The following is a 16,086-nucleotide window of genomic DNA, read 5'->3' as shown; positions in this document are numbered from 1 at the left end:
CAATTAAAAAGGTTTAGATTTTTTTACTATAGATAAACAACGGTATGACATTAAGCTAGTTCAAGTGGTTCACCCCTCAATTTTAGCTAAAATAAAAGTACTTCCTATTTCTAGAAATGAGATTAAGGGCACCATGTTTTGGGGACCGGATCCAAGTAGAATTTTCTACAAAATTCGTTGATTGCCTAGTGGACTTTGTTTGTCTCTTCTGTAAACAAAGTCTCGCATAGTTGAATTTGGAAACAAATGTTGGTTCGAAAATTACAACTTCCCTCTGTAAAATTTGCAACATTGTTTTCCCTCAAAAAGGAATTATTTAGAAGTCATATGTTTGTTCCTCTTAAATGTCAACTTTGCTCTTATCATATAGAAATTATTGATCATGTGTTTCTTTTTTGTCCGTTTAGTGTTGATCTCTTACATCAACTTCACATGCATTTCACAAAGTTGAGCACACTCTTGATCTCAATGATCCTATTGCAGACAACCTAATCACATCAAAAATTCAATAGGTTGGTCGGGGAGCTACAAAGAAAACCGCTACTACTTGGTGGTTCATCTAGTATGCTAGAAATATGGTGGGTCTTTATGAGTGAAAGTATATCAGTTCTAGAAACTAGTAATCTTATCATTAACCATTCAAAAATTTGGCACCCCAATCTGGATAGTCAAGATCAAAAGACTAATGCTAAGACACACAATGTGCGTAATCTTCGCATAAGTGGCATGATCTTCCCCCACTAGGTTTCCTAAAACTCAATTTTGATGGTGCCAATAAAGGCACTCTATCCTCAAACTTGGGCTTCTTCATATGAGAAAACAAAGATATTTTTCTGATGGTGGGACCAAAGACTCTTCACCCGAAGTCTCCATATTTTTTGTTAAAGCTTTGACACTCAAATAAGGAATCAATAATGCTATCACAATGGGGTGCAAAAACATCATTGTAGAGGGAAATAATTTAGTGGTGATTACGCCGATGAATCAATTGTGGCAGGTTCCATGAAAAATACACTTGTCTAATTTTGATTATTGTCGATCAACCACCATTTTTGAGAGCCTTATCAAGCGGTGCATTTATTAGCTGCCAAAGGAAGTCCTTAGAGCATCTCCAATGGTTGTAACTAGGGATTGCTTGTAATTTTTAGAAATTTCAAGCTACTAGCTTGACCATTGGAATTGAAATAATAAATTAGCTTTTTTAAGCAAATTAGCTTATTTAAGCTAATTTGCTTTAAAAAGCTTTGCCAATGAAATAATATTAAATTTAATTTAATTTAAATATTGATTGACAAATATGACTACATTAAATATCAAGCTAATAGCTAACCACTAGGGTACTAACTAGCTGGAAATGAAAGAAGCTTTAAATATTATGTGGCATAGCAAGCTAATTTATAAATTAGCTTACCGTTGGAGATGCTCTTAGTTTCTTTGTCAGTTTGGCTTTCGTCTTACCTTTCCCTTATCATCTGCAAGGGTGAGTTACGGTTTACCCTCACCAAGGATCTAGTTGCTTTCTTGTCCTTATGTTAAAAATATATACTCCCTCCGTCCCTTAATACTTGCACCGCTTTCCTTTTCGGGCCGTCCCTTAATACTTGCACCGCTTCTATAAATGAAAATTTATACCAATATTATATTATTTCTCACACTTACTTACTAACCTCACCTACACCCATATATTCCCTACAAAAAAATCATTAAAAATTCACACCCCCACTCACCACTCTCAACCTCTTACACATTTTCCACTAACTATATTAAAAAATACCCCACTATCAACTAACACTCGTTAAATTAATAAGTCAATTCAAATGTCTTAAACTACGCACCGGTCAAACCGGTGCGAGTATTAAGGGACGGAGGGAGTATTATTATTAAGCTATGAAAAAGTCAAGTTTGGGAATTGGGACGAGTAGTTCAGATAACACAACTTTCGGATTGGATATATCACAAATTAATTTATTAAAACCTCTCGATTTTATCAAGATGAATGTTTTGTTTAATCACTATCTCTGCCCCGCAAAAGGAATAGAAGAACACTATCGTCAAGAGAATCCAGTTGTTTTTATTTTCTTGTTTTTTGAGTCGAGAAGAGATTCATAAATGCAACGATAAAATTGAATGACTTTACCAGTCACTCGCAGCATCTTACCATGTGAATCTGTGATCGACAAGGGCAACCTTCGGGGTCCCTTACTGAGGGTAACTGGTTCGACATACGTTTCAATATCGACCTGCGGTGCATGACCGCCAGCCCTCCTCTTTAAACCCACCAAGAATTTAGCACAGGATAACAACAAAGTTAGATGCCGTAGCCCGTTAGATTGAGTAAACAAAGTTCATATTAATGTCACTACAGAGTTCAGCTTGTTCAAAAGGCACTGTATAATATCATACCCACACAATGAAAAATTGAAACCCCTCCATAGTTGTATGCATCAAATAAAGCTTAGGAACAAGTTTAGACAATATAGTAGAATACTGAGGGGTACTTAATCAATAATACTGAATTTTACGCTCAATGAAAGAGCGCTTCAATTAATGCAAGTCAAGGCCATTAGAAAGTACCAATATACTAAAACCACAGATCATAATTGCACCATAGTAAGATGGACAACATGATGTTTAACCTAATCTACACAATCATGATGCTAGAAAGAGATAGAGAGAGAGAGAGCTGGGAAAAATGCAATCTCTACAAAATGATCCAAATGTCCGAAGTGTACAGAGAACTAATGGAATCACATATTCCATTTAAGAAATGATGATAATCTGACTTAGCCATTCGCATTGAAGGCCAAAGGCTCTTGCTTTATATACAACTGGCCAGCCACATTAATCCAGTGTCTAACAACATATTACTGATTCCATTTTTAACCCTTGAAAGACCTAGCTAACGATAAACCAGGACAAGACAGGAGATGCTGAATGGCAACTCGGATAACTTTCTTTTAAGAGCAACTCAACTTCCCCATAAACCTCCATCCTCTCAAAATTAGAAGTCGAATTCTCCTGAAGCCTGCCAGGAAACCCCAAAGGTAAGAAAATTGGAAAGATGCCTTTTTACAGGTGAACCAATAGTAAATGAACTGACCTTGTTGAACAAAATGTCCTTGTTGTTTATGTGCATTATGCCATCCTTAAGGGTGCACTTCCACCGGCTCTTAGTACGAGTCACCTGAACAACGCAATGATAGACTTGAAATACTTCGTGGATGTGACAATTGAAAACTACAAGGAACCTGGGGTGCAGAAGCTTTAGCATACCTTATCAAACTGAGCCAGAACCAAATGTTGAGTGTTAAGCTCTTCTCCTTGATCAATGTCATCCAAATCATCATCATCATTCTCATTCAGAGGAGGTTCTTCGTCACCGTTTTCATCAAGATCATTCTGAGCAGGGAGAGCAGGGGTACTAGCTTGCAAGTCTTAGCAAATAGACAAGAGCACATCCAACATGAGAGGGAGACCCGACGCCGTGCTAAATCAACATGTCAAAGTATAATAGAAGTTTAAAAGTGTACCAGGAGCTGGAGTGTTCACCACATTGTAGTCTTCATTGACAACCCCTTGATAATTGTATATCTTCAAGGTAAAAACACATTAAGTTAAGGCTAGTGAAGTAAATAGCCCTTGCATTCAATACTGATCCTTTAACAACACTCCCAAGCTCATGGACAGAGACCCAGGATTTTACAGGGTTATATTTACATATGAATGTTGAATTTCAAAAGTGTGAAGTACTCAAGTGTCAACTTGAACATGCAAGAGAATCTGAGGTCTTATAGTCTGACATAGATTTTCTCTAAAATAGCATATCATGGACAAATCAATATTGAAGAAATTTCAATATATAAGATGAATAAAATCGCCTTAAATACTGGAAGCATATGAAGATTGACGCTAGAACTCCAGATTTTCCCAACAGAAAATGTCAAATTTCGTGCAATTTAGATAACTAAAGCAGAGCATTAAGTTTCAACCTTTAACACAGGATTTTCTCCTTCATCCACATGCCACTATCTTTTGTCGTTTTCATTTTCCCAACCTACCTCTAGACTAGATAGAAACCCCTGAATAATGGAACTTGCCTGAAATCAAGTTTGAAGCCCATTTTTCTCCTGGGATGAACCTGGAAGTTGGAACCAAATATTTCACCCCCCCCCCCCCCCCCCCCCACACACACACACACAAAAAACCAGACAACATTCACTCCTACTTGTGGAGTGACAAGTTGTGAACATAACATCTGGAATAACAGAAACGGTACCAAAACTGTTGACAAAAATACATAAAATAAAGACTACCGTATTATTTTAGAAAACTGGTAAGAAAAACATTCTCTCTGACTTGGTTAGCCAAATTCAATAAGAATTTAAAACGACAGGAATACCAAGTAGCTCCTACCAGCTATCAGTTAAGAATAAGTAATAGGAGTGCAAGTTTTCCGTAAATTTAGGACTTTTGAATTTTGGGTAGGCCAGGATTCTTTTTTTAAAAATAAACTCTTTTTGGGCTATGCTCAACTCATTTGGAGCCATAATTCATACCAAACCATTTTCCTCTATAAAAAAACATATCATACCAATTTTCTTTACAAGAACATAAACACATAAATATTTTTCGAATTATAATGAATTTGATTACATGCCCCATTTTCTTATAGAGATATTTTCATTCGAGCAATATTCTCTTTCTCAAACTGAAACTAGTCATTGTCAATTCACTGAGTTCAGCATCAATATCATTATAATGGTAAGCAATATGAGATGGAGTGGCATCCCTATCATTATCAATAAACTGTCATTAGCCTATTTCTGTAAACCCCACCCTAACTGTTTGGCACAATCATTGTCAAGAATGACATCTTCGGCAGACTTCAAAAAAATGATTATACTCTTAGAGCATAAAATCCCTCTCTATGCAACAAAGAGACCATGCAAGCATCGAAATGTAAAATGAGCATAAAGCAGATGAATAGTAGGTCCAGCAAACATAAAGTACTGCTAAAAAAAGAAGGATCTAAAGAAAACAGAACAAGCTTACAACCAGGATTAGAAAGAAAACCTTACATTGGGTGTGGAAAGCATGTCTTCATAAGGATCAGGAATTGGTCCATCTAGTTGGGGAATCCTAGAAAAAGATCCCGTCTCTTGTTTAACAATGCCACTTCTTCCAGAGGTTTTGCTCTGAATTATCTGATACAAGACCAGAAGAACAATTATCCCATGCAAGAGAGAGAAGGAAAGAGTACATAATCTAACAATGCCACTTCTTCCAGAGGTTTTGCTCTGAATTATCTGATACAAGACCAGAAGAACAATTATCCCATGCAAGAGAGAGAAGGAAAGAGCACACAAGTGAATTATGTACGTATTCAGCAATATCAATGTAAGTCAACAAAAATAAGACTGATGAGCCAAAAACCAAAGTGACGCAACACCACAGTGATACTGTGACAAATTACAAAGCCCTGCAAACAAGGGCTGAAGTATTTTTCTCAAACATGAAAAACATTGATAAAAGATCCTTGATGTGGTTGCCTAGAAAAATGAAGCTCCAAATATCTTGAACTCTTGGCTCAAGATTCACCGGAAGAACTAGATGCATACAGCACAGATGAATGTGTCAATCACATACAGAGTACAACGCAACAAAACTGATACACGAGGGTAAGAACAAGGCGGGTGTGCATCAAACCAGTTGAAGACTCTACAAGCAATATATACTATTTGAAAGTAAAAAGAATTGCAATTGCATAATGGAACCTCTAAAACCTAACATCCAAAATTTTAACCTTTATGCGCTTTATCCTCACAGAAAACCTCCATTCTGAGAATAAAACTTATAAATACTCTATACCAAACCTTTTATGTGGATTGTGGGCTGATAATTGAGCAATCTCCAGTACTTTCCTTATGATTTGTGAGTAATCAAGACTTCAAGAGTCAGAATAGACACTTTCCTGATAGAGCACTATACAGAAGTCTGGAAAACAACCTCAGAACTACTCCCTTCCAAACAACCCTAGAGGCCTAGACACGTGCTTGGGCAGTATGGCCACTCACAGTACTCAATTGATGATGATGAATAACCACTTAATGCGTGACAGCCCAGAAGTATAACCTGCCACTTGCCAGCACAGCTATGCATCATGCTACAAACATTGCACACCCCTCCCATCTTTCTTATGAAACACACACACAACAGAACCAAACAACAGAAATAAAACACAGGCACAAAGTTGGGGTTAATGTTTGGGAGGCGAAGAGCTAGCCATGTACAATGTTGGAACTTGGATACAGGGATGGATTTGAGGGTCAGACACAATCTATTAAAATTGAATAGCATCAATTATTTTATATAGATAATGATAACCTTTCTTCATTTTAATTATACAAGAATTACATGTCCGACAGAGGTGTGGTTATACAAGATTTCTATGTCTGTACCTAGGTCATATCATGATTTCAACACGGGTATGAATGTATGACTGACGTGATTGACAAAGCTGAGCATTATAAGTTGTTATAACCAAACACGTGCCACAAAGGATTAGGAACAAACCCTGCGAATACAATGTAGATAAATAGCAAAAACAATAATAAAAGACACAAATGTTTCTGAGGAAATTCAAATATATCGCATTATTAAGTTCCTGCAAAATAATACAATAACCATCAATCGATGATTCCAGTCACCAATGTATTTTTTTCCTCTTATTTTCTAGCTAGGCCTAAACCCCTTTTATAGGCTAAACTAGAAACCCTCGTCTAATAGAATTATACTTGTTCTCCATGACTATATAATTATAGAGATTTAGGACATACCAAAATATAAGTCTCCTAATCAAAATTCTCATTAATCTAGGAAACTAGACAAAATATTAAGCTAAGGAATTATTCCCATAACCGGATGTATCATGCGGATCTGCTGCTTCTTGATTGTAAACATGTTGTTGTCATGCCATGACACTTTAATGCTCCTCAAACTCGTACGCAGGCCACAAAGCTCCTTGCTTGTAATTTTGGCTCGTACAACAAATGGTCGTTGACCCCAAACTCCAATTCGTATACTCGTTGGTTTAGTTAAATTGTGTTTATTTCCTAACACAATTTATAACCAGCCAAACTTAAGTAAGTTATAGGCTATGTTACCTGGACTCGTCTAAGAGGGTCGGGTATGGGTATGGATCCGAGTGTCCGGTATGAAAGTTCCAAAAAATCAGGCACGGGGACATTGAAAAAAAAATTGTTAAAGTATTTTTTTTATTTAAATTATTTTTTAGTTAAAAATGATACAAAAAGTATGAAAAATACCAATTTAAAATAATATCATTAAATTCTTTTTTAAAATTTCGAAATTATTACTTTATTAAAGAGTTGTTTGTACGTAGGAGTAGTACTTTGTTGATGACGGTTGTCCTTAACAATTAAATATTGGCCACGCGGGAACTCAAAGAAAAGAAGAGAAGGCAAGTGGTCTGTGAAGGTGAAAAAGTCTCAGTCTAAAAGCATCTCTCTTTCCAGCTGTGAGAAAGCATCTCCTTTCTACTAGTTACTGTTCTCCTTTCTGGCTCTCTCTTCTTTTCCAATCTTCTTCGTCGTAAAAAAAACAGACTGGATTTTGGAAACAGCCATGTCTGAGTGCACAGTGCCAGATCTGACACGGATTCATATCCGTGTCAGTATCGTGTCGGGTATGAGGGGAATTTTGCTGAGTCCATATAACAAAGGTATAGATCATAATGAATTGAGGACTCTGACTATCTTTAATGTTTTAATGAATATTTGAGGATCCTAAACGAATGTAATAAACCCTTAACCTCAAGAATCACGGAAGTTAGCTTTAGAAAAACAACAAATTCCTAATTTTAAAACCTCCCATGTTTTCTCTCTTCTAGAACAACCGATGCCTCTTTACTATATCTTCTCCTAGCAAGGAAGAAAAACAGCTGTGATAATTAATCAATCCAAATCCAAGTCTCAACACTTCTTTATTCTCAAATACTTCTTTGAGGACAGGCACAAACTAGCAGCAACCATTTCCTATGTGTGTAAATCTTCTATGAGTATCCAAGGGTCCAAGCGTTACTGAAAGAGGATACTGAGATAAATACCATATAGCAAATACATCCATATAAAGCCACCAACCTTCTCCATTCAAAGGAATTTTTACATACATCAAGAGATAAGGGTTAGTTGTCGAACATATTCATCCCGATGACCACCCTTTGAAAATACCCCAGTCTTGTATTCTCAAACATTCAATGGTATCTCAGCTAAATGAAAAACCCATGTTCTTGGATCAATAATGTAACCCAAAAACTCAACACACAATCTAAAAGAAAACATTCATTTCTGAATTGTTATTTGCAATTAACGAAAGACAAGAAGCTTTTTATACAAGGAAGAATGTAGAAAACCTAAACATTCCTTAGCGGCTTAGCCATGCTTCATAACCTCACACTCTCACCTTCAAGCTTCAAACGAGATGAACTACAAGCAAAGGAATAAAAGAAAGAGCAACATATATGGGGTCAACAACTCCCATCACACGAGTTAAACCTAAGGCCTTAGATTACCAGGCCACAACGGGGAACAATTACAAAATAAAAGCCAAAACAGCCTATAGATAGTAAGGAACATAGCACAGAAGACATTTGTTTTTTATTCTCCCATCACTCCAGCAAGGACACGTGTAAACAAAACAGCTAAACTACTAAGCAGCTTAGCATTAGCTACAAACAAATTCAAACAACAGCGTTCACAGCCAGTAAAAATTTAAAGGACCTATTTATAACAAATTGTCAGTAGCATAAAAACAAGAGGTCAAGACCTTTACCTCCAATTCAAAAACATCACCCATGGCATCTCCAGCTCCATCTTGCTGAGGTATAAATCCACTTCCCTGGTACTGTGGTGGAAAATCATCGCGTTTTCTTTTCCCCGTAGGCCCTGTAAAGAAGTCCTGGATATGTCTCCCAAATTAGACAATATTAAGATAGGTCTCACTGCATAAAGATGAACACAGTCCATGTGCAAATCATATTAATCATAATTTCAATACTGTGAAAACATAGTTCATAAAACAAGAATCCTAAAGCACAAAGAAAAGATAGATTATCCTCGCCAAAGACAAGGATTCACCTGAGTTGCTGTTTGTAAGGGTCCTCTGTCTACCTCTTCTCGGCCTTCAACATAAGCTACATTACAAAAACAATGCTAGTATTATCAGGCAAACAGGGGGTAGAAAAGTGTTGAGGGAAACAGAACATTAGAGGGAAGCAAGTGGAAGAATAGCTCCTTAACATCTTACTCACCCACATTAACATCCACACCAAGTGGAGTCCTCTGATTCATCCATGGTGAAGGTGGTGGCTGCAAGATCGTTAAGATTCAGCATTGATTCTGTTACCATTTTACTTGGAAAACAGATAAGAGCTATTCCGTATAAAATAAAAGTCTGACACTTTGAATCTAACCAAGCATTTTCTTTTTGAATAAAGTCCCCCCCCCCCCCCTCCCCCCCACAACAGCAGCATAAAACAGCTGAAACAAAATGAATCCCCCGATTCCTAAGATATCAGAAAAGTAGCATGGCTTGATGGGTCAAGTAATCATACTACAACCTCGAAATTGTGAGCTCTAACGACTAAGCCAACCTTAAATGATGAAAATAACATTAAATTGAATGATGGGTAAACAGGAAATGCAACAGAATAAACATATCAAGAGCCGCTAGACCAATTGGCCACAGAAAAGGTTTTGAAATACCATGTATGGACTAGGCCTTCCAATTCCGGGCTTTATGTCATTAGAGGCACCAACACCTTCATTAGAAGTTGGAGTAGGATAATCTGTAGGTCCCGTAGGGATGTTATACATCGAACTATCTGCAGTTCCAGGCAAAGGAGTCTGAATTGGAGTCTGCAGTGGCGTCTACAACATCAGAACAAAATTATCAAATTCAACCCCTACAGGGAAAAAAATATACAGAAGTATGAATCTTGCCCCAACTAATTTAGGGAGGTGGGAGGGGAAATCTGAACAGGAGTTATATTTATAACAAAATTCAAATAATAAGTAATCCTCCAGTAAATAACTAACATAAAGCAAAGATTACTTGTTAACCCTTGTTTGACTAAAACAAAAAACAAAACAAAACTCTTTCCTATACCAAAATTCAAAGATAATAATTCACTGTAGCAATAATAAAAATTTGAAAATATATGTTATCTTCCCATATTTTTTGTTTTTCTAGATAGATGCTAAGTGGTGTTAGTTATAGAATTGTTTGCCTAGTGGAGAAGAAGAAGAATTGTGGGCCGAATATACAGTAATATGCTAATACCAAAGCTCCTTATTATTACAAAATTACTCCTTGTTCCATGTCTGAAATGTTTAGAGGTCGGAATAAGAAAGAGGTAACCATTTTAAAAACTGCATAGCAGTAATAGCAACCTATGTCAATCACACCACCTTACACCAAAACTCAAAAGCCAAGGACATTTCTTAATTCTTATTGTGACTGAAAACAGAAAACGTAGTAAATAAGGTACTTGCAATAGTTTCTCTCATACATTTTCTGCATGCTTCTTGATTCCATGTTCACTTTATAAGAAGCTCAAATGAAAAGAATTAGTGGAGTATTAGCACTATGAAAATTATTTTCCTGTAGATTTACTAAATTTACCTCCCATAATCCTCCTAACTAAAATATCCAACCCTTACCAAATATTCATGTAACTGGAACTTTTTTGTCTTATTTCGCGTTTCTTTGTAAAGCTTTTTTAGAGATATTACAATAATCCCTTTATAAGAACTATTAATTCTTCAAGCATCTTTGTTCATTAATCTATTTCAGGAGGTTGTGCATTCATTTTTGTCGTGGTCTGTTGGTGTTTTCTCTCATTTGTTTTATTGCTTACTACGGAGTACTCGGTAGATTGTACCTTTGTGCGATGTTTATAAGTATTTCCTATTATTTGAAAGGTAATTGAAAAGTTACAGAATACAATATATTGGAATTTAATTTGTTACCTTTTCTTATTAAGAGACACGTAAGGCAACGATATTTGTACAAGTGATGAGGAATATGATGATAATTATTATTCTTACTTTTAGGAAGGAATCTAACGAATGAAAGAGAGATCAATGTTCACAATCTCTACTGCATGAGACTTTTAAAATGAGCATTTATTCGACTCACAACACAGCCACTTTTAAATAACACTCCCTCCGTCCCTAAATGTTTTTCCCGTTTGCTATTTTACGCGGTAATCAAGGAGAAGATAACATTAGAAGATTAACTATCACTATTGTACTCTTATGGGGAATTGTCTCTTTTTGACCAGAAAACAAAATAGTTGTAAGGATCGTGAGCCAATAGAATTTAAGGAACAAAAATGCCAACTCATTCATCCATCCAAACATAAACCAACCAATGAGATTACAAGGTCTTTTATTGATAAACCAATAGAATTACAAGGTTAAGAACTCAAGATTACAAAGAAAAGATTAAAAAGGAAAGAAGAAATGAGATGATCATTTTGGGACACCTTAAAAGAAACGGGAAAAACATTTAGGGACGGAGGGAGTAACATTAATATTGATTACACTATTAATTGTTAATTCCAAATGAATTGTTCCTTTGAAGTATTGGTCAACTGAGGTGAATTATTACACTTGAGTTGTTATGGGAAGATATGTATACTCAAGCAGCATATGTATTTCCTATTGACTGGAAAAGTAAACTAAACCGTAAAACTGATTAAAATGCAAACAAGTCTAATACAAATCAAAGTTTTCTGTCTCAATTTCTCAAGTTGACAACAAAGAAGTTCGGATTATGACAGTTTCTCAACCATTACACACAAGCTAAACCTAAAAGTGCGCAAATTACTCACCGGGGGGAAAAGCATCTCAGCAGTGGGTGTTTCATACTCTTCAGTTCCTTCATATGGCACATTCAAATCATGAACAGGCGTTATGCCTGCTCCAGGAGCGGGCTTGGGAACCGACGGCCTCTCACTCGGCTGCAATACAGCTCCAGCTTGCATCATTTTCAACTCCCACAGCTGTAAGAAAACGTACAAAAAATAAGACATCAATTTCACTGAAAATCTACAAATCACAAAACCCTAGAATCACTCAGATCAGAACATTCTACCGCCAATCTCATTCCAAACTAACCGTAATCAACACAATTAAAACCGAAAACCCTAATTAAACAGAAAAATCAGTTTAAAAGCAGAAATAAGATTTTATTTCGTCTGATTAACGAAACGAATTACATACTCCTTGAAGTTCTTGGAGGACTTTTTCGCCGGGACCGCCATCGGCGACGAACTCTTCGCGAACTTTCTCGATTACATCTTCAATGACGTGGATGTAAACAGCGCTTGTAGTCGAGGTCGTCATTCTTCAAACCCAACAAATATCAAAAACCTCCGAGATTCACCGGGTTTCTCCGCCCGAGAAAAGAATATCGGAGCGATTGTTATCAGACACGCACCGATTTGACCAGAAATCACTGAGTTCCAAGCCGTCGAGCTTCGAGTAAGATGTCGGAAGAAAGGTGAGGTGGCGGAGAAGACGGTGGGAAAGGAAGAGAGAGAAAGGCGGAGGGAGGAGAAATCGTGGTGGGGGAACGGAACAGAAAAGGAAGATTAAAGGATGGAATATAAATAGGTTTGCATCCGTTTATAATGCTCTGGGTCCACGTGTCCTAATCTGCAATGCTGTTGAGTTCTTTAGAAGATGCCTTTTCTATTTATCGAGAACGAGAATTCAAGATTTTTAAGTGGACACAAGCTGCTCAATGCCTAGGACAGCTGTTGCTTTTCTCATAAAGTTTTATTTTTGGTGTTAGCACCCGATTAACCTTTAGGATTAATTCGGATTTGGGGCGAGTTCTGGGTGGTTAGATTTCAGTCCCCTCTCAATTATTGTTGCGGGGGATCGAACACGGGTTATCCCTACCAAGTTCAGCCTCAATCACCACTGAACCAACAAGCAATTGGTGCTTTTCTCATAGAGTGTGTTAACCTTATGAGGCTTTCCCCGGTTGATCTCTTTGATTAACTACTTATGTCAATCAAGGGGTAAAGTTGGAAGTAAAGCATCATAATGTAAATAGAATCTGAAAAAGAAAAGGAGAAAGAAAATTGCAATGGTAACCATGGTCAGTAGATGGGAAAACGAAAGTTTAATAGACGTTCGAGGGACTTCTATTTTGAATTTCAAATCAATCTGAATGAAGGTTGATAATTCATTCCAAACTTTGGTGGAAATTTCTGCAGCCGTCATTGGTTTTGGGAGGATCACTGTAGCAAAAACCAAAATCTTGGCGGGAAACTAAATTATGCAGGTAACATTGTTTTAAGGTCACACAAATTCCTGTTCTGAAGTGAATTACCTGTCGCAGAGAATGAGGAATAGGGGAAAATCTGTGGCGAATGAGGTAAAGTAATTGTTGTAACTCCATTAATTTCTTCAAATCTGAGTTTAAAAATCGTATTTGGTGTAATATTATGGGTATTGAGCTTTCATTTGAAGGGAGTTGTGGGGTTGGTGAAGGTTTTTGGGTCTGGTTGGAAGAATGAGTCATTGTGAAGACAATGAACATTGTAAATGAAACTTGATGAATCTAATTCAAGCACATCTTCACTAAAATGTTGAATTTAGGGTTTTGGATTTTGAGGGGGTTAAAATTATGGAGTGGGCTACTAAGCGTATTTAATACCGTCTTTGTGGTAAATCTCTTGATGTTTAACTATTGGTATTCTGTTTTTTAGTAAAAATATTTTGATTTCATGTGGTTGTTTGAGAAAGCGATTTGATTATGAATTCATGATGCTTTCTCCTTGGTATGATATTTTTTTTGTCAGTTTAAATTGTTTATTCAATCCTCGTATTATTTTAGTATCAATGTTGCTTTCATATTAGCTTTTTGTGGTTTAATAGTGTATTGCGTATTGAAATTGTGAAATCGATTAGGCCATCAGGACTAGAAATTAAGTAGAATCCATCTATTGTATTGGCATTACAGGTTCTAGGAAGGAAATTTTTTGTTGACATCTATATCCACCTTTAAAATACAGATTTTTGTTACACAATATCATTCTCATTCTCATAATGGACTGCTAAATTCAAAAGGCTCAAAATTTTGATTTATGTGCTTATTGAGTGAACCTAGACTGTAAAGATGATGTCCTGTAAACTTTGATGAATTGTCAGTTCACAAAGTTTATCATCTTCCTTTTGGTTTTGATTTCGCTTACCTTGACTTTGCTAGTGATAAGTTGATCAGTATCTCTTACTAGATGCTTGAATGGTTGGTTACATAACTCACATTGGAATAACCCATTTTAAAAATGCCCATGTTCTTGTAAATCTTGTTGTCCGAGGCACCATGTACGGGTGGTAGAAATAAGTAGAATGCTTCTTAATTCTTATTACTCTGTATACAGAGTATGTTTGCATCAATATGGGGCTATATGTTGTAAATTGGATTGAGATGAGATACAACATGAACTGTTATGTTATGTGACTTCATTCTTGTGAAATTGCAGGGTAGGGGGCAAGTACTACATACAATTGCTAAAATACAAGAGAGGCATGACGTTGTGAAAGACATAGAAAGGACCTTAATGGAACTACACCAGACATTTCTTGACATGGCAGTGTTGTTACAGTTTCAAGGTGAACAGTTGGATGACATCCAGGCTAATGTTGGTAGAGCTTCCTCTTTTGTTAGGAGAGGAACTGAGCAATTGCTACTGCTAGGAAACACTAGAAAAATACCCGAAAATGGACTCTTTTTGCCATTATTTTGCTACAGATTAGCCAGCAGCTCCTCCTTCGTCCTTGCTAAATAGACTAGGCCACTAGGCGAAACAATGAAATTTTGAAAGAAACTTCCACTAATGTAGACTAGGTATTCCCATGAGTTTCCCATTAAGCTAGATATCTATTTATCTCACCTAAATACTCAACAAGTCAACAGTTTTTAGCCTCTTCTAGTGAGTGGTAACTGGTAAGTTTCCTTTTACTCATCTTATATTTTGATCAATAACTTATACGACGTATGTTGCATGATCATGTATGTTTTTGTGATTTATGATTTATGATTTTCATGCGCTTCTAATTTCTTTGTATTTCAGTACTATGATTCTTTCTGATGCTAGCTTCCATTTAAGCCTTGTTTGGTTGGTTGAGCTTCTTGAAAATTTACAAATTGTGACATAAGTAGAAGTATTAATCAGTTCAATTTACTTTCATGTATCTGTAATGCTCTTTTCTTATTACCAGCTATTTTTAGCATACTTCCGCTAATTTTAACCACACAAATCACAAATCACGGAACATATTCGAATTCGTATGCAAACTTATACTTTAGCCTTTTAAGGAAATGACTGAATTCCAATTTGGATGAAATTGTTAGGTTATGATACATATGACATTACATAGATCATGCGGAAACAACCATTAACCCAGGACAACATATTATTTACACATAATCATATAGCATAATTTAGATGCATACTCTTTGTTGCGTGCCCTCCCTAGCTGCGCCCGAACCGAACAAGAACAAGTCTTTAGGACTCCAAGTGTCGTCCCTCCGTAGATAGTCCACAGCACGTCCGGATCCGCCTTAAGATTGACCAACTAGAATCGCCCTTAAGGTACTAGAAAATTTCGGCACTTTATGAGCAAGATGTGTGTTTTAATTTTCTCTCAAAAAACTCACTTTTGAATACTTTTAAACTTTTTTTATAAATTGTGAGCCCTAGCCTCATATTTATAGGGGTATGGAAAGGGAATCGAAATCCTATTCAGATACAAATTAATTAAACCTAGAATCCTACAAGAACTCTAATTTAATTAATTTATCAAATAGAATTAGGAATTTAATCATTAACCGAACTCTGCATGTTTTAGGAAACGTGCACGAACACAAACACTTGCACACACACGCACGGCAGCCACGATGGGCCCCCATGCGTGCGCGCGAGCAGCAGCCCACGCAGCGCCCGCGCGCGCTGCGCGCTGCGCGTGCTGTGCGCGCTGTGCGCGC

General features: G+C 36.6%; 1 protein-coding gene across 2 annotated transcripts; it reads right to left on the bottom strand.

Moving 5' to 3' along the window:
- Positions 1-2,498: 2,498 nt before the first annotated feature.
- Positions 2,499-12,682, bottom strand: LOC110787680 (transcription initiation factor IIA large subunit). Of its 2 annotated transcripts, none has more exons than XM_056831308.1 (11): positions 12,306-12,682; positions 11,915-12,085; positions 9,783-9,947; positions 9,329-9,386; positions 9,156-9,211; positions 8,851-8,976; positions 5,079-5,306; positions 3,531-3,591; positions 3,274-3,434; positions 3,101-3,184; positions 2,499-3,025 (listed from the first exon to the last, which is right to left on the bottom strand). In XM_056831308.1, exons 1-11 carry the CDS (start codon positions 12,426-12,428, stop codon positions 3,002-3,004), a joined length of 1,257 nt encoding a protein of 418 aa, XP_056687286.1. In that variant the 5' UTR covers positions 12,429-12,682; the 3' UTR covers positions 2,499-3,001. The 2 variants fall into 2 exon arrangements, with proteins under 2 accessions (XP_056687286.1, XP_021848014.1); XM_021992322.2 differs by having other exon boundaries at positions 5,079-5,204; positions 12,306-12,678.
- Between the last annotated feature and the right edge of the window lie 3,404 nt (positions 12,683-16,086).

This window comes from Spinacia oleracea, chromosome 6 (assembly GCF_020520425.1).
Source record: "Spinacia oleracea cultivar Varoflay chromosome 6, BTI_SOV_V1, whole genome shotgun sequence".
Taxonomy (NCBI): Eukaryota; Viridiplantae; Streptophyta; class Magnoliopsida; order Caryophyllales; family Amaranthaceae; genus Spinacia; species Spinacia oleracea.
This window is presented reverse-complemented; position numbering and strand designations above follow the sequence as displayed.